Below are 20,829 nucleotides of genomic sequence, written 5' to 3'. Positions count from 1 at the left end.
GTCAAAAAACCGTGGGCTCGGGAGCGGCTGTGAACGACACTGTGTTCCGCGTGGCGGTTAACTGTCCGCTGTGAGCGCTGAGAACCGCGGCTGGCCGTCGCCTGTCGGTCTTGTATCCCGCAGCCCCGCTGAGCTCACTCAGTAGTTCTAGGAGACGTTTGTGTTTTCATAGATCGCTCGGGATTTTCTTTGTAAGACCCTTGTGTCATCTGATCTGTAGGCCTCTGATTTCCTTTTTCTTGCCTTATTGCACAGGCAAGGACTTCCAGCACGATACCGAACGGAAGTGGCGAGAGCGAGTGGCCCTTCTTGGTTCCGATCTTGGGGGAGACTCCCCAGTTTCTCACCCCCGAGTACGATGGAGATCCCTTCACTGGGGTCAAGGGGTTTACCCTTCCCTTTCTATAGTCCGGGGAGTTTTTTTTTTTTTTTTTTTAATTAAATAAGCGTAGTTTCTAAACACTGATGCTGTAATGACATGCTATCTCATTAAATCTTTTTTAATTTAGTTTTTAGGTGGCGGTTAAATAGACATAGCATAAAATTTACCATTTAACTGTTTCTTTTTCAATTTTTTTTTTTGATGTTTATTTATTCTTGAGAGAGACCATGAGCAGGGGAAGGGCAGAGAGAGAGACACAGAACCCGAAGCAGCCTCCAGGCTCTGAGCTGTCGGCACGGAGCCCGACGTGGGGCTCGAACCCACAAAAGGCGAGATCACGAGCTGAGCCGAGGTGGGACGCCCGACCGACTGAGCCACCCAGGCGCCCCACCGTTTAACTGTTTCTAAGCGCACGGCTCATTGGCATCAGGCACACTCACGCCGTCCTGCATTCACCCCCGCTATCTGTCTCCAGAACTTTCCATCTCCCCAAACTGAGACTCTGTCCCCATGAAGCACGGACTCCCCGCCCCCTGCCCCAGCCCTGGCTCCCACCGTCTTCTCTCTGACTCGGTGGACGGGACTCCTCTGGGGACCCCCTGTGAGTGGGGTCACGCGGGACGTGTCCTGTGTCCGGCTCCTGTCACTGCACACCGTGACCTCCGGGTCTGTCCACGTGGTGGCAGGTGGCAGGACGTCCTGACTTTTAATTATGTGATCTTATTTTTTAAGTATCTCCAACCTTCACAAAAAGTCTCATCTGTCTGCTGACCACTTGCCTGTCACTTGGGTCCTGAAAACTCCCACCAGCCACATGCGACTTTACACATAAGTGAGCTAAACTGAAATCAAGTTAGAATTTCAGGACTTCGCCAGCACCGGTCACCTTTCGCTACTCAGGAGCCCACGAGACTGGCGGGGACCAGATTGGACGGTGCGGCACCCTGCCACCATCACAGAAAGTTGAGCCCAGCTCAGCCCCCCGGGGCTGAGCTGCGATGGATGTTTCCATGAAATATCGGGAGGGAAGGGGCACGGAGAGTCCCTTCTCCTCTCATCTGCTTAGACAGCCGGCCCTTAAATGCAGTGTCCTCTGGTCTGAACAGACGTCTAATGGATAATGTTTAAAGGACAGGCTAAACATTAAAAAAATTTTTTTTTTAAAAAGGGGCGCCTGGGTGGCTCCGTCGGTGAAGCGTCCGACTTCCGCTCAGGTCATGATCTCACGGTTGTGGGTTCGAGCCCCGCGTCGGGCTCTGTGCTGACGGCTCGGAGCCTCGAGCTGTTTCGGATCCTGTGTCTCCCTCTCTCTCTGCCCCTCCCCCGCTCACGCTCTGTCTCTCTCTCTGTCTCCCTCAAAAATAAATAAACGCTAAAAAAAAAAAAAAAAAAGGACGGCTAACGTCCAGTGTCCCCAGCTGCCCCAGGCCCCAAGACAACGGCTTTTGTCTGCTGAGTCGTACTGCGTGAAGAGCGGTCACGGTAGATTGATTCAATCTACCCAACTGACGAGTTTGGTAAACTGAGGCGCAGCTCAGAGTCTCTTATCCAAAGCCGACGTCAAGTCAGAGAAGTTATGTGCCCATCGCAGAGTTGCTTAACGGGGGTGATCCTGCCCCTCAGGACAAAGTCTGGGCGCCTCTGTGGTCGTCAGGACTGGGGCTGTCCTGGCATCGAGGGGGCAGGGGACGCCGCTCACCCCCTACAGCACCCAGGACACCACCCACAGAATGACCCGCCCCAGTGTCTGTCCCATCCGTTTCCAGTGGGGGTGAAAACCAGTGCTTGGGGGGAGGGAGAAGGTAAGCAATTCTGCTCTTCGCTCCTTTTTTTTCTAATTATAATTTTTCACAAATGTTTATTTGTTTTTGAAGGAGAGAGAGACAGAGCGTGAGCTGGGGAGGGGCAGAGAGAGAGGGAGACACAGAATCCGAAGCAGGCTCCGGGCTCCGAGCCGTCGGCACGGAGCCCGACGCGGGGCTCGAACCCACGGACCGCGAGATCGTGACCTGAGCCGAAGGCGCCGCTTAACCGACGGAGCCCCCCAGGCGCCCCCTGTTTCCTTTTGAAAGGAACTGACTGCTGGGCACCTCCTGGGTGTCAGAAGCCTGGAAGACACAGTGTGACGAAAATGGGCAAAAAAGCCCTGCCCTCGTGGCACCCAGGTCCTGACGGGGGAGCGACGGGCAATGAACAAGCAAACAGATTCACCCAGGGGATAAACTCGGGGCGTGTCAAGTGCCAGGGAGGCCCCACGGGGCTCGGAGATGTGAGTGGCCGCCCCTGGAGGAGGAGGGGCATAGACTAGAGGTCCGGGGAGGGTTGATGAGGGTTCTGGGTGAAATGGTACGGTCCAGTTGTTAATGCTTAGTGACTCATTTCTTTGACTATATCGGGCTGCACGGTTCACCTCCACTGACTTATTTAATCTTCAAAACTCCCCCAGGAGGACAACATGGATGGATCTAGAGCGCATAACGCTGAGCGAAATGTGTCAGTCGGAGAAAGACAAACGCCGTAGGATTTCATTCATATGTGGAGTTGAAGAAACTAAATAAACAGAGGGCGGGGGAGAGACAAGCCAGAAAACGGTCTCTTGACTACAGAGAACCCGCGGAGGGGAGGTGGGAGGGGGATGGGAGAAGTAGGTGGTGGGGATAAGAGCACACTCATCCGTGTGCTGGGGACAGCTAGGGACAGAATACGTCCTTGGTACCTACCTCCCTGCTCTGCCCACGCCGACGAGCACCCCCTCGGGGAGCAGAGCCCCCAGACCCTATCGCGCAGGCTGGGGAGACTTCCGAGCACGCCCCGCTCGGGTCGCCGGGGGTAGGGGCCGCGGTGTCATGAGACGGGGTGCGTCGACGGGCGACACGGTCTGGTCTGACACCCTGAAGCCGTCCTGGATCCGGTCCGGCAATCCCCGGGGTTACCCAGAGACCGCAAGTAAGTTCCCCAAGGCCGCACAGCAAGGGAAGCTGATGGGCTGACGGTTTTATCTGCTCCTCGTAAAAACGCATAAACGGTGGCGGGGGGTGGGGGGGTGGCGCCTGGGTGGCTTAGTTGGTTAAGCATCCGACTCTTGATTTCGGCTCAGAGCATGATCTCTCTTCGTGAGTTCGAGCCCCGCGTCGGGCTCCGTGCTTGGGATTCTCTCCCCGCCTCTCCGTCTCAAAAATAAATAAATGGACTTAAAAAAAATATACATGAACATCTCGTTGAATATCATACCGCATCCAATACGCCAGCTTCAAAACGTCGTTGGCCTGTCTTTCGTTTTTTGTTTTGAGTTTTCTCCTGACCTGGTCGACTCAACCACCACCCCCCACCCCCTCCGGCCCCCGACACGGTTTTCCGCAGCCCGTGCTGCCCAAACGGTATTCTCCCCGCGAGGACACCAGGGACGTGTCTCCTGGGGGAAAACTGAAGCAGGACGTGCCCGCCGGTGACCCGTGCTCGTGGTTCGAGACCCGACCGAGCACGGGCCTCGTGGTCAAGAAGAACGGGCATCGCTGGTCTCCGAGCAGCTGTGGGGGCTTTTCAGGGCCTTTAAAACGCACCGGGGTCTTGAAGGAAGGGGGCGGGGTGTAGCCCCCCCCCGATCGTCGGACCTCGGGGGTCTCCTGGGAGCCAGAGCCGCACGGAGTCCCTGCCCTGCCTGGCACAGCCTGGCGTGTGACCTTGGACTAGTCCTGCGTCCTCCCTCCGAGCCTCGGTCTTCCCATCTGCAAAGCGAACCTTCTCCACCGCTGCCTTCCTTCATGGGGGTGAGGCTGGAGTCTGAGCTGCTTGGGAAGAGGAAGGGCCAATCGCTGATAAGGGGACAAATACTGTGCTGGTGACGGCGTTTGTCCAAACTCAGAATCCAGATGAACTTCGTCCTGCCTCTGCCCACCGCCCTCCGGGGCTCCCACCTCCAGTGGCCCCCTGTGGCCCTGCCAGACCGCCCCATCCCTTCCCAGCCCCCCCCCCCAGCCCCTCCTCCTTCTCTCGCCCATCGTCCACTCTGCTCCAGCCACATGGGCCTCTGGTCCTCTGCCAACGTGCCAGGCCCAATCCTGCCCCAGGGCCTTTGCACAGGTGGTGTGGTACCCCCTGCCTGGATGTCCTTTCGGCATCTACATGGCTAACACTCTCCTGTCATTCCGGGCCTTTCCTCGAAGATCTCCTTCTCCGAGAGGCACACGAGGCTCTTTAGCACCACGCACAGAGCATAGGTAGCCACGCTCACGCTAGTATAAGTGAGAGTCTGGCCACTGGCAACAGCTGAATCTCAAGCGACCCCCTGCTTCGGCCCGGACCGGTTCTCTGGACTTTCTCAGGCCCGTGGGGCGTTCATGTGTAGCCGGGACGTCACCTCCTCCCGTATCCTTTTGCTCAAACAAGCACATGACCGTGGCGACAATAGAAATGTAAACTGGATCCCACTGACGAGTGTACAGAGTGTTCTTTCCTGTCCGTGGCCAGGAGCCCAAATTCGGTCCGTCCCAGCCCCCGAGAAAGGCGCCGCTGGGCCTCCGGTCCCGCCCTTCCCGCCCAGGAACACCCACCCCTTGGCACCAGACAACTCCCTTCATCCTGGTGGCTAAACCTGCGGCCGTCCCTAATTGGGAGATCGACACGCCGAGGTGACACACTCATCTCACAGGTGTTTAGTGACCACCTACTACTCGCCAGGCACTGGGGAGACGGCAGGGTGCCAAGGCGGAGAGACAGACAGGAAGTGAGCAGACAGAAGGGGCCCGGGATAACTCCACGCGGCTCTAAGTTCCAGCGAGGCCATCAAACTGGGTGAGGGGACAGAGGGCGGCTCTGGGGGTGACTTTCGACACAGATGCCCGGCGGGGGCCCCTCTGAGGAGGTGTCGTTGGCACTGAGGCCTCAGCGACGGGGAGGAGCTGGCCCCGGGGAGAGCCGGGCAAAGGCGCAGCATGTGCAAAAGCCCTGGGGCGGGAACAAACACAGGATGTTGGAGGACCCGACACGGTGAGCAAAGGGGAGCGAACAGGGCCACGCGGGCCACGTGGCTGCAGCGACAGGCTTGGGTTTTATTCTCGAGCGCCACGCGGAGGGACAGGCCCCCGGCTCTGCCAGATGGCACAGCACCTCTGGCTACGAGGCCGTGCCGAGGCGTCAGGAGCGCGAGACGGGCGGCCGCTTTGGAGGCCGGCGTGGCGCTTGCTCCCGCGGAAAGTTAGACACGGAATCCACGCGCCCCAGCAATTCCACGCGCCCGGATGCACCCAATGAGGGGTGCAAGCGGGGCCCCCGAAGGATGCCCGCACCCCCGCGTGCACAGCCGCGAGGTTCCCGGCTGCCCCACGTGGGGACAGAGGGAAGGGTGAACACGGTGCGTCCGGCCACATGCTGGAATGTGACCCAGCCTCAGGGAGGAAGGGCGTCCTCCCACCTGCCACCGCGTGGAGGGACCCGGAGGCCGCCGTATGTAGGGACAGGAGCCGGACACAGAAGGACACGTCCCGCGTGACCCCACGCACAGGGGTCCCCAGAGGAGTCCCGCCCACAGGGACGGAGAGCGGATGGTGGGAGCCAGGGGTGGGGAGTCCGTGCTTCATGGGGACAGGGTCTCAGTCTGGGGAGATGGAAGGTTCTGGAGACGGGTGGTGGGGGTGGACGCAGCACAGCGTGAATGTGCCTGAGGCCGCGGAGCTGTGCGCTTAGAAACGGTTACGCGGGTGTATTTTCTACTCTGTGTCCTTTAACCGCGATAAAACACACACACGCGAAAACAGCGTGGCTGCCGAGTGGCCTCCGGAACCTTGGGGGCCGGGAGACCGGGCAGGGGGTGCGGGCACTGGCCCAGGGTGGTGGCCCGCGGACGGACACAGGGACGGGACCTGACGAAGTCGGGCCCGCGCCTCCTCAAAAGCCGGCGGGACACGGGGGGGGGGGAGCCCGGAGTCCCCGTCCGGGCCCCGCGGCCCTCGCTGGCCTTCTTTTCCGACCTCAGCGGGCTTCCAAATGCAGCTGGCTCGGCCGGGCTGCCACGTCCGCCTCCGACGCCGGCCAGCTAGAGACAAACCCAAAGCCAGGCCCTGGAATTCCGAGCTCCCGGCTGTCACCAGCCATCTTTAAACATTAGCCAGCCGAGGCTCAGCTTTCCCCGTCCTGGAAGGCCGCGCGGCACACGCGACCCTGGCCTTTGTCCCTCCGCCCCGCCGCCCCCTCCCTCCCAGGCAAGCCCCAGCCATCTTTGCCGGCCTAACCCTAACACCTCCTTCTCCGGAACACCCGCCCTCGGCCCCTTGGCCAAACCCTAGCCCCCCCCCCCCCCACCACCACGCGGGTCTATCAATACATGAAAATCCCAAGTCCTCCCCGCGGCCACCAGGCCCTGCCGAAACTGCCCCCCTGTCCCCTCCCCGCCCTCCCCTCCTCCCTCTCTCCCCCTGGCCCGCTCTGCTCCGGCCACACGTGCCTCCTCACTGTTCCTCCAATGTGCCGGGCCCCGCGATGCCCCGGGACCTTTGCACAAACTGTGCCCTCCGCCTGGACCGCCCTTCCTGTGAATGCCTGCCGGGCCCATCCCCTCACTCCGCTCCTTCGAGTCTCGGTTCAAATGTGGTTTACGTGTCCACAGCCCCTGGCACGGGACCTGGGCTCGATGTTGGGGGCAGTTGGGGAATTCACTTCCGCCCGTCCCTCCCGAGAGGCGGGAGGACGGATTCTAGCCTCCACCCCACCCCATGCCAGCGTCTGCGCACATCCAGGCACAAAGGGGCACGGCGACTCGTTTATTCAACCCACGCGTTGAGCACCTCCTGGGTACGAGGCCCTGTTCTAGGTTCTGAACAAAACAGACCCGAAGTCCCATCCCTGAGGCTCACGGCCGCAGGTTGCGCCCCAGCCATTGTAAGGAAGGCCGGGGGTCGAGCACACGGTAGGAGGACTTCAGGCTACGCTAAACTTGAGCTTGGTGCTGGTGGTGTGGCAGGAGGACCGGAACTGAGACCGGCCCTGAGCTGCAAGGAACCTCAGCACAAACCCTGGCTCTCCAGGGGGGGCCCGGAACACAGGCTGCCCACCAGCCCAGCAGCGGCGACCCCCGGCCTGCGGTCCGGCCCCCGCTGTGCGACCTCAGCGAAAGCGCTTTCCCTCTCTGAGCCTCCACGTCTTGGCACCGAGGCTCTAGCGCGCCTTCTCCAGGCGCCGCCTGGACAAACCGCAGGGAAGAAAAAGCAAGACGCTGGACGTTCAAGGCGCGCACTCGCCGGCCTCTGGGGAACGTCTCGGAAATGCGGACGAGAAGCAGGGGACCCGAGAGGCGAGAGGGCCCGGCCCGGTGACCTCCTGGATGCCGGCCTCCTCCCTCGCCTTGTGCTTCCTGACCCGCGTGTTCCTAGAGTCTGGACCGCACTTTCCCTCTCCCTCTCCCTCTCCCCTGCCGCCCGGCCGCCTGGGCCCGAGCCAACCTGCCTCGGAGTCACTTTCAAAGAAAAGTTTCTGTTTTCTTCCCACCCGGCCCAGCGCCCCCGCCGCCTGGCCCGCTCCGTGGCCTGGCTCCGGCCCGGCCGGGCGCCCGTGGACACCTCAGGCCAGCGGGTCAGGGTGCTGGCCCTCCGCCGCCCCGAGCCCAGGCCTCGGGCCGCACTCGGGGAGCCCGGGAGGCCCCACGGGGGCCCCGGCGTGGCCGTTTCGGGGTGTCTGGCCCCAGAGCCCCGCGGGGAGGTCCCCGCCGGCCACAGGGCCCACTCGGAGGCCTGCAGGCCGGGACTGGCCCCATCCCGGGACGCTTTGGCGGCCAGGCCGCCTTATGACATCATGGCTCTGGCGGCCATTTTCTCCACTCTCCCTCCCCCGGCTTCCAGATGCTTCTGCCGGCCTTGGCGGCCATTTTGTCCGCGCAGGAGGCTGGGGCTGGCACGGGAGCGGAGCGCCGGCCCTCCCTGCCGGGTGGGGGCGGGGGGGGGCTCCCCTCGGGGCCCCTCGTGGCCTCCGAGGGGTTAAGTGCGCGCCCCACGGGGCGCGGGGGGCAGGCGGGCGGCCCAGCACACGTGGCCGCCCCGCGGCCCTGCTCCCGCTCACGCACCCCACTCCGGGTGGCACCGGGGCCGCGAAAAACAGGTTAAAAATACCCACACGCGCAACCCCCCCCCCCACCGGTCCCCTCCAATGTCAAATGTGTCAGCGCCACCCGGGGAGGGGGGCAGCCTTAAAATAACTTGCTGTTTACATTTGGAGCAAATTCTTGGCTCCTCCGGCAGCCAAGCCCGGGCCTCCTCCCGCCTCCCTGGCAGGCCTGCTTCAGCGGCCGCCGAGCGGGGCGGGGAGCTCCGGGGCCACATGCGCGGCCCCGGGAGGGGACGGGCCAGCCCCACTTGTGGCCACACGGTGGACCGGGCCGGGCGGGAGCGCCAGAGAACGCCGGCTGCCAAAAATGGGCGCGGGCCGCGGCCCCTCCCGGCTCCCCCCGTTTCTGATGCTTCTTGGGGGTGGGGGGGGTGGGAGAACTTCCTGGCCAAGGGAGGCGGGCACGAAGGGAGGGCTCCAGAGCGGGGCAGAATCCTGCAGGAGCTGTGGGGCCTCAGGCCAGCCCTGCCCCTCTCTGGGCCTCCAGGGAAAGCAGTCCGGCCTCCCCGGAGTGGGGTCAGGAGGATGGGTCCCATCCCAGCCTTGCTGGGGTGGGTGGGGGGCGGGAAGGAAGGGGGTGACGGATCGTCGCAGCCCCTCTCCCTGGCTCCCCTTCTGCAGAAAGTGGGTGTTGAGGTGCGAACACCTCAGATCTGGGCACTCCCATTTCACAGAGGGGCAAACTGAGGGCCAGAGGCAGGAAGGGGTTTGGCCCAAGTCTCACGGCTGTTAAGTGCACGAGCGGCTCAGAGCCCAGTTACTCTGGTTCCGGAGCCCCCGCTTTAAACCCACCGCCTTGCGGTGGCCCGGCCAGTTAAGCGCCCAACTCTTGTTTTTTTTTTTTTAGCTCAGGTCACGATCTCACGGTCCGTGGGTTCGAGCCCCGCATCGGGCTCCGTGCCGACATCAGAGAGCTTGCTGGGATTCGCTCTCTCTGCCCCTCCCCCGCTTGTGCTCGCTCGTGCGCGCTCTCTCTCTCTCTGTCTCAAAATAAGTTAATTAAAAAAAAAAAAAAGTAAACCCACTGCCTCGACTGCAGGAGGAGGTTGGAAACTCCAGGGCCCCAGCCTGAATTGAAGGGAGGGGTAGTGGGAGACTTTTCTGCTCCCCTGGCCCTCCCGAGGCCTCTCTTCCTGGAGCCTGGCACGCAGTCAGTACTCAATAGACGCTCGCACACAGGCACAAACGACTGGGATTATCCTGACAGGGCGTGGCATACAAAAGGTGCAAAATACGTGCTTGTCAAAGGCGTCTGAGGACTGTCGGGAAAATAGGGGGATAGTCAGAGGAAAAGACCAGGTTGAGGGGGTCACGGACTCTGATCAGTGGTGACACAAGGGATTTCCGACAGCAGGCCCGAGGCAGGGTGTGGAATGTCACCCAAACATTGCCCATCTCAGTCCCCCTGGTCCTTGGAGAAGGTCCCTCACCTGCTCCAGGGCCTGAATATCAGAGGGAGGGACCTGTGGCTGGAGAAGCCCAAGGAAGTAACTGGAATCTGTCCTAGGGGCCCAGGAAGGCTTCCTGGGGGAGGGGATATCGGAGCTGGGGCCTTGATGTATGAGTAGGAGTTTGCCAGGCACCGAAGGGGCTTGTGGGGAGTGAGAACAGTGTATGAAGATAATAAGAATCACAGCTTAATTCCTGCTGATCCCAGCAGTGTGCCCATTTCACAGATCTGGAAACTGAGGTACAGTGAGTGGCTTGGAGCCAGGCCATCTGTTCCGGGGGCACCGGAGCCACATGGTGAGATGCCCCTCCCCCCGGCCTTGCCCCGGATTGGCTGTGACGCCAGGCTAGCCCCTTGTCCTCTCTGGGTCTGTTTCCCCAGCTGCCACGGTGGAATTTGGCCAGGCACCAGGGGGGGTGCCATTTTACTGGAACAAAACAGGGCCTCGGAGAGGGCACAGTCAGTTAACTGCCCGGTGGCCCGTCTCAGTGAGTACTCAGTGAGTACTTGCACGCCTCCCGTGCCGGCGGGCTCTCTCCCTTCTCACGAGCCTCCTGCCTCACGACTGCTGACCGCTGAAAAGGGGCCTGCTCCGTGCCAGGTGCTCACTGAACCCGCTCCACGGTTACAGATTGTCACTCCCGTTTCACAGATGAGGACACTGAGGCGCAGAGCGGGGCAGGTCCTGGCCTGAGCTCCCCTGGCGAGCATGGAGATAAGAATGGGGGAAACGCTGCCCCCCTCCGCTGCGTATGCCCAGGCCGGGGGCCGGGGGGACCTATGACCCAGGCGATCGACTCGCACGGCCCCGCTCCGCCTAGGCTGACGACGGCCCCTGAACTGTCACACCTAGGAACAGGCTTGCAGGCTGGCTGCCTCCATTCTCCCCTCTCCGGAACCCATGCGGTGGCCTGGGTCCCTCAACTATCACCCCCTCACTTTCCCACCAGCGTCTGTCGCCCCCCCCCCCCACCCTCCAGGGCTCCCAGCTCCCCGGGGTAAAGGCCCAGTGGCCTCCAGGGCCCTGCAGGACCTGCCCCCGTCCCCTCTCTGCCCTCCCCTCCTCCCTCTCTCCCCTTCGTCCACTCAGCTCCACCCATACGGGCCCCCTCGCCGCTCCTTCAAACCGCCAGGCCCGGTGCTGCCCCAGGACCTTTTGCACAGGCTGTTTCTCCCACCTGGAATGCTCTCCTCCCGTTTGTTCACCCAGCTGGCAACTCCTCAACCTTCGGGTCCCAGCTGGAACGTCAGGCCCTCCGACAGACCCCACCAAACAGCCCGCTGTCTCTATCCCTCTGCCCTTATTTTTTCGACAGCCCCCATCGCCCACTGCTGTTTCCCGCTTGTTCTTTGTCTGTTGCTCCCGCCGACCGGGAACCCCCCCCCCCACCCCGAGGGCCGCGGTTCCGTCTGTCTCGTGTCCCGGCCGTGTCCCCAGGACCCAGAGCCCACAGTGAGCACTGAATCTATTTACTGACTACACAGGGACTGCGCTGGCTGAGTGCTGAGTGCGGACGTGTTCTGTGCTGCCCCGGACCCCTGGTGGGTCTTCCCTCTTGTCTCCCTCGGCGGCCCCACGAGGCGAGCAGCTTTTACAGATGGGGAAACTGAGGCTCGGGGAGAGCAGGGAATAAGCAAGCGTCAGAAGCAGAGTAGGCCACGCCAGGCCTCTGGGCCCCCGCGGCTGGCCCGCTGCCACTGGGAGCAAACAGGGTGTCTGTCAACAACCCCGACAACCGTAATAGTAATGCCGACGGGCCGGCAATGACTAGCACAGCATCGCCCCGTCCGTAAGGGTGCCCCCGTGCGGGCTGGCGCGGGGCCCCGGAGGGGAGACTCAGGGGACACCGGCCCCTTTAAGATCTTCCCCCTCCCCAGCTGGGCGCCGGCCCGGCCTCCCCTTATGTAAGCAGGCCAGCTGCCCTTGCATAACCTGGTTACATAAGGAAGCAGGGAACAGGCCTGTCCATCCGGCAGCAACCTGTCCCGGGCCGTCTGTGGGGCCGGCCTGGGGCACAGGAACGCCGAGGCCACCCAGAGTGGCCGCCGGGTGAAGGCCCGTGCAGGGGCCTCTGGGTCGGCGTCTCAGCCACATCATCCTGTGCCCGGAAGAGTGAAAGGCTTCCAGTCTGCGAGTGGATGGGGGTGTTCCCATTACAGTGACGGAGAGACTGAGCCCCAGAGAGGCCGAGGGAGCTGCCTAAAGCTTCACAGCGCCAGGCAGAGGGCGGAGGCGACGGGCCTCTGGTGACAGCTGGGGTCCGGCCTCGGCCAGAGCCCGAACCTCCCAACTCCGCTGTACGATGGGGCTGCAAACGCGACCTTTCTGCACAGGGCCTGGTGTGCAGCTGGCACTCAATGCACGCAGCCTTGAATTCAGCACCGGGCCCGCTCTACAAGGCTTTTCATTCTGCGGACGGGCCTGCCGCTGTGGCCCCGTCCCGCAGTGAAGCCACAGGCGGGCCCGAGGGAGTGGCCGTGCCGGCCCGCGGGGGAATGTGCGGGCCTCGGGTGCTGTGTGGCGGCCCCACTGTGTGCCAAACCCTGGCCCGGATTCTATTCCGTCTGCCCGGCAGGCCCCAGGGCGGACGCAAGGAGCCCCAGGAACAGGTGGGGAGACTGAGGTGCGGAGAGGAGGGATGTGCCCAAGGTCAAACCCAAGCCCTACCGTGCGCCCCCCGTCTCCTTTGCCAGGCAGGCCTCCCCAGGCCCAGGCCCTCCGTCTGACTACGTGGGCTTGGGGGTGTCTGGGTGTGGCAGTCCCCCCACAGCCTCCCCACCTCCCCCCACCCCCGGGAGGCTCAGTTCCTTGGGAGGGGTGTGGCTTGGGGGTGGAGGCGGCCCCTCTCCTTTCTCCTTCCTCTTCTCCCTGGGCACTGGCCCTTTAAGGCAGCAGGCTGCCAGGGCCTGTCCCGGGGTTACCCCAAGGGGCGGGTGTGGTCAGGAACAAGGGGCCCATTCAGCTGCTGCTGCCACCTCCGGGCAGCCCACAGGCTGGCCTGGGTGGGAGGCAGGGAGGAGACTGGCAAAGGCAGGGACTAGGGGTGGGCAGAGTAAGAGACAGGCACTAGGAGAGAGACAGAGAAAAGAGAGACAGAGAGACGACACCTGGCCTCTTGGCTGCACCTCCTCCCTGGTTCTCCTGGATCGGGCGTTTGAGGCTGACCCAACCCCCAGCCAGGAGGCAGCCCCCAAAGGTGCTCCTTGATCCAGCTGAACCTGGCGTCCACTCACTAGCACCCAAATCCCGTAATCCCAAAGGGCGCATCCCGGGACATTCTGGGGAGGTCCCCGACACATCTCAGACGGCCCCTTCCCAGGGGACCGTGGTGGGCCCTCAGATCTTCCGGACCTGAGTTCGGGCCCTGACGCTAGCTCTTGGCTATGTGACCTCAGGCCAGTGGCTTTAACCTCTCTGGGCCTCAATTTCCCTAACTCATAAATGCAGTTCGCGACAGTCGCTACCTCGGTGGGGTCAGGATGAAGTGAAATGGGGCGGACAGACCCTCACATCCACCGGGAGTCTAAGAGCCCCCAGGCCGGCCGCAAGTGCCCCAGACGTGCAACCCTGCCTCCCATCCGACGTCACAGCCTCCAATTACAGCCGCTGCCTTCACCCGAGGCCCTACTAAGCACCCTGCCGGCTGTGGGTAGGAGCTGTCCTGGTGCCCCCCGGCCCGCAACGGCCTCTGGAAACGCATCCAGGGTTCCAAGCCCCCGCGACTGACATCTATCTACCGCGGATCAAACGAAGTCCTGATTCTTATTCCCAGGGCTACCTGGTTTCAGGTTCTCACCCCCACGAAACGGGGCCTCCAAGAAGGCAGCCGCTGCCTCAGCCAGTCCGGGGCGGGGAGCCTCAAAGAAACCAAAATCTGCCTCCTGCCCTCTGTAAGCATCGTTTCTGAAATATGCCGTTCCGTCACCTGGTCTCAGGACAGACGTACTCGACTGACCTGAGCTTTCTGTATCTCTGACAAAGAGAATCCTAGAGCCTACCCCCGGGAGTTCTAGGACCCAGCTCAGGAAAACTCCAGAGCCCGTCCTCGGGCATGAAAACACCCCGTGTGAGGAATTCCGGAACCTGCTACCAACGGTCAAGAATATACTTCAAGGGTTTCTTGGATGTCGATGAAATCGACGCTGGGAGAAGCACTGACAGACTTCACGGGTTTGGAATTCTCATATGCTTGAGAACCCTGGTTGAGATCATGTGAGATCTGTTCCCAGATGCTTGAAAACATCTCCCCTCGAGGACGCCAGAACCCGCCCCGGGGGTCCTAGAACTCACGTCGTAGAATTCCGGAGCTTGTCCCTCCGTAAGCAAAAACCCATCGTCAAACACTTGGGATCTTGCTTCCAGATACTCAGAAACCCACCCCTGCGTGGTCAGGAATACACGTGAGGAATTCTAGATCAAGGGATCGGCTTGAGGGTTTCCAGGAAAGTTTCCTGGACTGTTAAATCACAACCTCGATGAATGTCGGGGGCGGGGGGCGCCTGGGTGGCTCAGTCCATCGAGCGTCCGGCTTCTGCTCAGGTCGTGATCTCACGGTTCGTGAGTTCGAGCCCCGCGTCGGGCTCTGTGCTGATGGCTCAGGGCCCGGAGCCTGTTTCGGATTCTGTGTCTCCCTCTCTCTGCTCCTCCTCTGCTCATACTCGTTCTTTCTCTCTCTCTCAAAAATAAATAAACATTCGAAAAAATTAAAAAAACAAACTGCCTACACAGGAAAGACCCCTCTGAAGATTCTAGAACTCAGGCCTTGGTAATTCCTAGAATCCCCCTCGTCCCTGCCTTGACCTGTCTTCCCTTGGAGCACAGGATGGGACAGAACAGACCGGAGGAAGGGCCCCTACTGGCTGGGCAGCCATGGGCAGCGTCCCACCTCTCTCTGGGCCTCAGTTTCCCCATCTGGACAAGACGTGCAGTGTCCCCGTGTGCCCCCTCCCTCATCCTTCACCAGCTCTGGCCATCTGTGACTTCCTGCCCACACCCAGCTGGAGGAAGAGGGGCTGGCCTGGCAGCTGGCAGGCGGGGGGCGGGGGGGGGGGGTGCCAGAGATGTCCCTAGCTGCCCTCAGCCTCCCCTCGGCTCGCTGGGCAGAGGGCCAAGGCGGCAACTGCAGCCGCCATGCTGGGGTGGCCACCACAGGTGCACCGCAATGTCTCCCCCTCCCGCTGACGCCGTGGGGACAGGGCACTCGGTGGGCGGCCCCCCGGGAGCCTCCTCACCCCTGCCTCGGTGGGGGTGGACTGCTGGGGGGCGGGCAACAGGGGCGCGAAAGGTCCGTCCGCAAGGGGAGCGCCTCCCCGCCAACGGGGTCCCCCTCCTGAGCGCCCGCCGCGTGCTACGAGGTTTCTTTGTCACAGATTGGACACTCCCTGAGCTCCCTCCGCGGAAGAAACCCGGGAGCAAAGATGGGCACTAACTTGCCCGGCCGTCGGAGGGCAGAGCTGGGGCCAGGACCACAAGCACGGCGATGCCGATAATCCCTATTTTACGGTACCGTGGTCGTTTTTATGAAGCCGATGCATATAGAACGCACTTCTGATTATTATTATTATTATTATTATTATTATTATTAACAACACGAGTCTTTCAATTGGGGTAAAATACACACAACACGAAATTCACCATCTGAACCCTTTCCAAGCACACACAGCTCAGCGGCCTCAGGCACACGCATGCGGTCGTGCAGCCGCCCCCGCCATCCGTCTCCAGAACTTTCCATCTCCCCAGACCGAGACCCTGTCCCCAGGAAGCACGGACTCCCCACCCCTGGCTCCCACCATCTACTCTGTCTCTGTGACGGGACTCCTCTGGGGACCCCCTGTGCGTGGGGTCACGCGGGACGTGTCCTTCTGTGTCTGGCTTCTGTCACCGCACACAGTGGCCTCCGGGTCCCTCCACGCGGTGGCAGGTGGGAGGACGTCCTTTTTTTTTTTTTTTAAGTTTATTTATTTATTTTGGTGTGGGGTGGCGGGGAGAGCACACAGGCAAGTGGGGAAGGGGCCGAGAGACAGAGAATCCCCAGCAGGGTCCACACCACCAGCACAGAGCCCGACGAGGGGCTCGAACTCATGAACCGCGAGCTCATGACCTCAGCCCAAGGTGGATGCTTAATGGACCGAGCCACCCAGGCGCTCCTGGATGTCCTCACTTTTTCGGGGCGACAGATCGTTTTTGGGTGCTTCCCGTGGGCCCCGCGTTCCGGCCCTCGGCAGGCGCTCCGTGACTCTGAGCCTACGGGGCCCAGCAAGGTGGGCACCGTTCTCATCGCGCCCATTTGAGAGGGAAGGAAACCGAGGCCCGCGGCCGTGATGTCAACTTCCTGAAGGCCACGACAGGCACGAGCCGTGTGATCTGAACCTGGGTCATCCGGCTGCAGAGTGAGTCCCAACTCTCCCCTTGGGCTCCCGGCCTGCTGTGTGAGCGGAACCCTCACCTGGTGGTATCTCTTTGCTGCCGACCAGGAGCCTGGAGGCCTGCCACGGCTATAAATACGCCGTCAGCTGGCGTCTGGGCCTCCCACCCCTGCGGCCACCTTCCCTGCACAGGCAGACGGCCGGTCCACCTGGCCGCCCAGCCCTGGGGGAATCCGGGCTGCCCGGAGCCCCTCACCCCTGCGCCACCCAGACACCTGGAGGGGGCAACGCCGCCAGCCGCCGGCGGAGAGCCCGTCCTGGCTCGCGGGGCGGGCGGAACGAGGCCCGGGGTCTCAGAGCGGGCCGGGGGTCTCTCCCACTGTCCCCTGGGGCTGGAGAGAGGGTTCAGGAAAGGACTGAGCGATTATCTGGTGCCTCCCATCTGCTTCCGGGGGATCGCTGACTCCGGTCCCCAAAGCGGCCGACACCCTTTTTAGGCTTCCCATTTACAGATGGAAAAACCAAGGCTCGAGAGGAGAATGCACTTCGCGCGGCCTGAAGCAAGCCCGGGCGCCAACTGTGAACGTCACGCGGACAAATGGGTGTCCTCACGCGCCCTCCTGCCCGCCTTTCGTCTCCCAAGGGCCCCGTGCTGGGCCGAGCTCAACGGGGCGGAGGAGGCAGGGGGAGCCTCGGTCATGGCCTGGCCTGCTCCTCTCTGTATCCCGCGAGGCCCCACCTTCCTGCCTTCAGTCCCCCACAACCCCCGACCAGAGAGGGCCAGGTCACACAGCACACACCAGGGGCAGGCCCGCGGCTGCCCTGGGCCCCCTTGCTCCAGACCGTCTGAACCCAGGGTGCACGCTGACCCTGGCCCCCAGGCTTGGTCCCGGTAGGCCCTTCGGTGCGGTTCACTGCTGGTCGTTCATTTATCCACCGTGCATTCAAGCTCCCCCTCTTTCTATCGTCTGCACAACGGGGAGGGTGTGGGTACCACCCGCCAACCTCCGAAGCGGCTTGCGGGCTTTTTTCCTTTAGGGGTTTCAGGCACTCAGGATCCTGTAGGTTCTAACTCGGCTCTGCCTCTTAGGAGCTGTGTGACCTCGGGTGAGTGGCTGACGGTCTCTGGGCCGGCTTCCTCGCCTGAGACCTACCAGAAGGTAACCGTCCCCACCCCCACCCCCCCCCCCCTGTCCCCAGCAGGGCGGTGGCGAGAATCGAACGAGGGAAAACGTGGGATGAGCTGAGACCCAGCCCGCAGCGGGCGCTCGTATGTGCTCGCCCTGCTTTACCTCTGTGGTTATCACGGCTCCCCACTTCCCTCCGGGAGGGGCTGGGGACCCCCTCGATTCTCCTGCCGCTCCCTGGGCCGCCCCGGGGCGCCCCTCCAGCCGCTGCAGAGCTCCCCGAGCCGGCCCCTGCCCACAGCGCCATCCCGGGAGGTTGGCACCACACAAGGCGGGAACGAGGAGCCGGCCCCGCGTCAGCAGATGGGCACCATCTGGGCTGGCCGCTCGGGGCGGGCCTGGCAACCCCTCCCCCGCCCGGCCCTGGCACGGGGCCCGCCCGCGCCTCAGGTTTCTCAGGCCGCCAGAGGGGGCGGGGAGGCCTGGCTGGGCTTCAGGGCTGGGCAGGCGGCTTCCCTCTCTGGGCCTCGGTTCCTCCAGGCTCCCTCCCAAATGCAAGGCAGGTGGAGGAGTGCCGGGCTCTCCCCCCCCCCTCCTTCCTGGCCTCCCCACCACCCTCCCCACGAAGCCGCCACGCAGCAGGCCTCGCCTCCGCCTCCGCCTCCGCCAGTCTCCTCCCCTCCCAGGCCTTCCCGCGCTCCGCTCCTCACGCTTCGGGCCACGCTGGCCTCTGGGCCTTTGCACTGGCTGTGCCCCCGTGCCCGGTGCACTCCCACAAATGCCTCTGTGGCTCCCTTGCTTCCTTCAGGCCTCGATCTCAAAAGCCACCTCTTCGGGGCCGCCCTCCCTCCTCGGCCTGCAGTGCCCCCCTCCCCACCCGTCTCCACACCCTGCCCCGCTTTGTTTTTATTCACTGAACCGTGAATTGCCAGCTTCCGGGTCCCCTGCCCAGTGTACCCATTCGGCGGGCAGCCCCCCGGGTCCTCAGGTGAAGCTCACATCGCCCGCTCATCATGGTCCCCCAGCTGCCCCCAGGGCACACACTGAGCCCAGCCCCTGGACTCAGGGCCCCGTGGCCCCAGATGGACAACAGGGCACCCAGATTTCACCCCAGGAGGTGCCCCGGGCTCTGACCGGCCTGGGAGCCCCAGTGGTGAAAGGGCCTTCTCAGAGCTTACCCCCACCCCTTCGTCCCCCATAATAAAGGTGGGAGCACCCCTATGAGTCCACCTGACCCCCCACGAGAGACGCGGAAGCTGGGGGGGGGGGCTGCGCCTGTCCCAGGATAGGGGGACTGAGTGCCAGGCCTCTGTGCCCGTCTGTGTCTGGACCTCCAACTGTCTCTGCGTGGCTCTCGGTCTTTCTGTCTGTTCCGAGGTGCCCCATCCCCCCCTGCATGCACGCTCCCCGCGGGCCCGGTTGAAGGGGCTGCTGTGCTGCGGCCCAGGTCACAACACTTTCCAGCCCTGAGACCCCCAAAGTGGAAGGAGGAGGGCGGCCGGCGGCCATCTGCCTCCGCCGTCAGACCGACAACCTGCGGGACCAAGAACAGAGATTTCGCTGGGGCCCGGGAGGAGCACGGGGGGTCTGGAGGTGGGAGCCCAGAACACAGGCCCAGCCCGGGGGTGCCAACACGCCGACCGGATGCCCAAGTTGCGCACTGCAGTTTTCCTCTATCTCCCCCACCACCCAGGGGGAAGGGCCGGACTGTCTTCAAAGAAGCTGCCTACATCCAAATCCCACCTCTGCCCTTTCTCGACCACGTGACCTTGGGCAGGCAGGTCCCTTTTTTGGGGCCTCTGTTTCCTCATCCTCGACGCGAGAACCACAGTGATCCCTGCCTGGGAGGGCTGCTGAGAGAACGGGAAAGAATCGCTAAGCGCTCAGAAACAACGCCCGGCAGAGAGAGAGAGAGAGTGGAGTTCGGAGTTGGGGTTTTGAAGCATACGCAGGAGTTTTCCGTACGCGAAAGACCTTCGGGCAGAGGGAGCATCAGGGGCAAAGGGGCAGAGTTGGCCAATCGGAACCGCGATGAGGATACTGGCGGGGGTCACAGGAGTGGCCCGCGGAGCCCTGGCCCCCGGGGGCCTGGCACCTCTTCTCGCCCCGCGGGGGGTCGTCTCTGGGCGCTTACCACGCAGGCCCAGCGTTCCTACCGGTCAACTATTTTCGAGCTTCCCATTTTCAAGACGAGGAAAGGGGGATGACGGGAGCCTTGACCTTCCCCAGCCCTCGAGCGAAGAGGCAGACGGGGCTGGCCGGCAAAGGCATGGCCGCCGGACACGAGGGTGTCTGGGGAAGCCTGGAGGCCCGGCCTGCCTGCCTGCCGAGCCGAGCGGGGGAGGGGGCCGGCTGGAGATTGTGCTGACTCCGGCAGAAAACTCGCTTCAAAATTTTATCAGCTCAGCGCGGAGGAGGTGGGGGCAGGGCCAGGCTGCAGGATGGATGTGGGTGGTGTGTGGTGGGAGAGGCCTGGACCCGCGTGGTAATGAGCTCAGCAGCCCCCAAGGCCACCCCTGCCCCCGGCCCCGGGACACACAGGCGCCTCGCCCGCCCCTCTGCCTCCGCGACCCCGAAGGCGGCTTCGCTCCCGGCCTCAGTGGCTTTGCTGCTCATCCGTGGGGGCGGGGCAGGGGGGCGGAGGGGGTCAAGGTCGGGGAACCCAGGTCGAGACTGGGAGGCTGCCCGCCTCTCCCGCCCCCACACACCCCCCGGGTGCAGAGGAAACACACAGAACCGCGATGTGTGCAAGGTCACGGCCTGAACAGGGCAGGGCTCTGCGTGGAACCTGGGCGGCCGGGCGCCCGGTCTGCCCCCACCAGACCCCCACGCCGGGCCACCCCCGGCCTTCCTTCTGTTTCTGGTCGTGCCACGGAGCGTGCCCCCGGGGGGTCTGCCGTGGCTGGGCGTGCAACCTGAGCGTACCCACCGGACCCACTCAGGCAGCCCCCAGGTGCGTGCCCACGTGAGCACCAGGCTCAGCCCCGGGGGGGGGGGGCGGGGGGGCGAGGCATGGGGGGGGCATGTGACATGTGACCGCTGCGTCCTACGGGCACGCTGGACTCCATCCACATGAACACATTCCCAGCTGACACCTGCCACGTGGCAGGCCAGTGTTCACAAGCTACATGCGTGACCTGGCGAGTCCCCCGTGGCCTAACCGAGCTAAGGACTCATAACCTCCACGTGACAGACAGGGGAAACTGAGGCCCAGGTTGGACCCACAGCCAGGAAGCAGCAGGGCGACAGAGCCCACGGCCCTGCCAGCCAGGCCCTGCCCTCGGCCACCAGCCCTGCCGGCATCCAGAGGCCGGCCCGCACATCTGGCCTCCGCATCTCTGCCCAGGCCGCTGACCCTCTGGGACGCCCCCACACTCGGCTCTGTCCAGCCATCCCGCAGAGCTCAGCTCAGC

General features: G+C 63.2%; 1 protein-coding gene across 7 annotated transcripts in view; it reads right to left on the bottom strand.

Annotated features, from left to right (window-relative positions):
• The window catches only part of NFIC (nuclear factor I C), a 61,549-nt gene that overhangs the window by 24,742 nt on the left and 15,978 nt on the right, over nucleotides 1-20,829 (bottom strand). The window contains exon 1 of one of the 7 annotated variants that reach the window (XM_030337018.1): nucleotides 8,577-8,703. The exons of the other annotated variants lie outside the window; for them this stretch is intronic. Coding sequence (XP_030192878.1) covers nucleotides 8,577-8,688 — 112 coding nt within the window. The 5' untranslated portion in view covers nucleotides 8,689-8,703. Of the gene's footprint in view, nucleotides 1-8,576; nucleotides 8,704-20,829 lie in introns of those variants that run through there. 7 annotated transcript variants of the gene reach the window in all.

Source organism: Lynx canadensis, chromosome A2 (genome assembly GCF_007474595.2).
Source record: "Lynx canadensis isolate LIC74 chromosome A2, mLynCan4.pri.v2, whole genome shotgun sequence".
In the NCBI taxonomy this organism is placed as follows: Eukaryota; Metazoa; Chordata; class Mammalia; order Carnivora; family Felidae; genus Lynx; species Lynx canadensis.
Note: the sequence above shows the minus strand (reverse complement) of the source record. Positions and strands in the feature narration are given on the sequence as shown.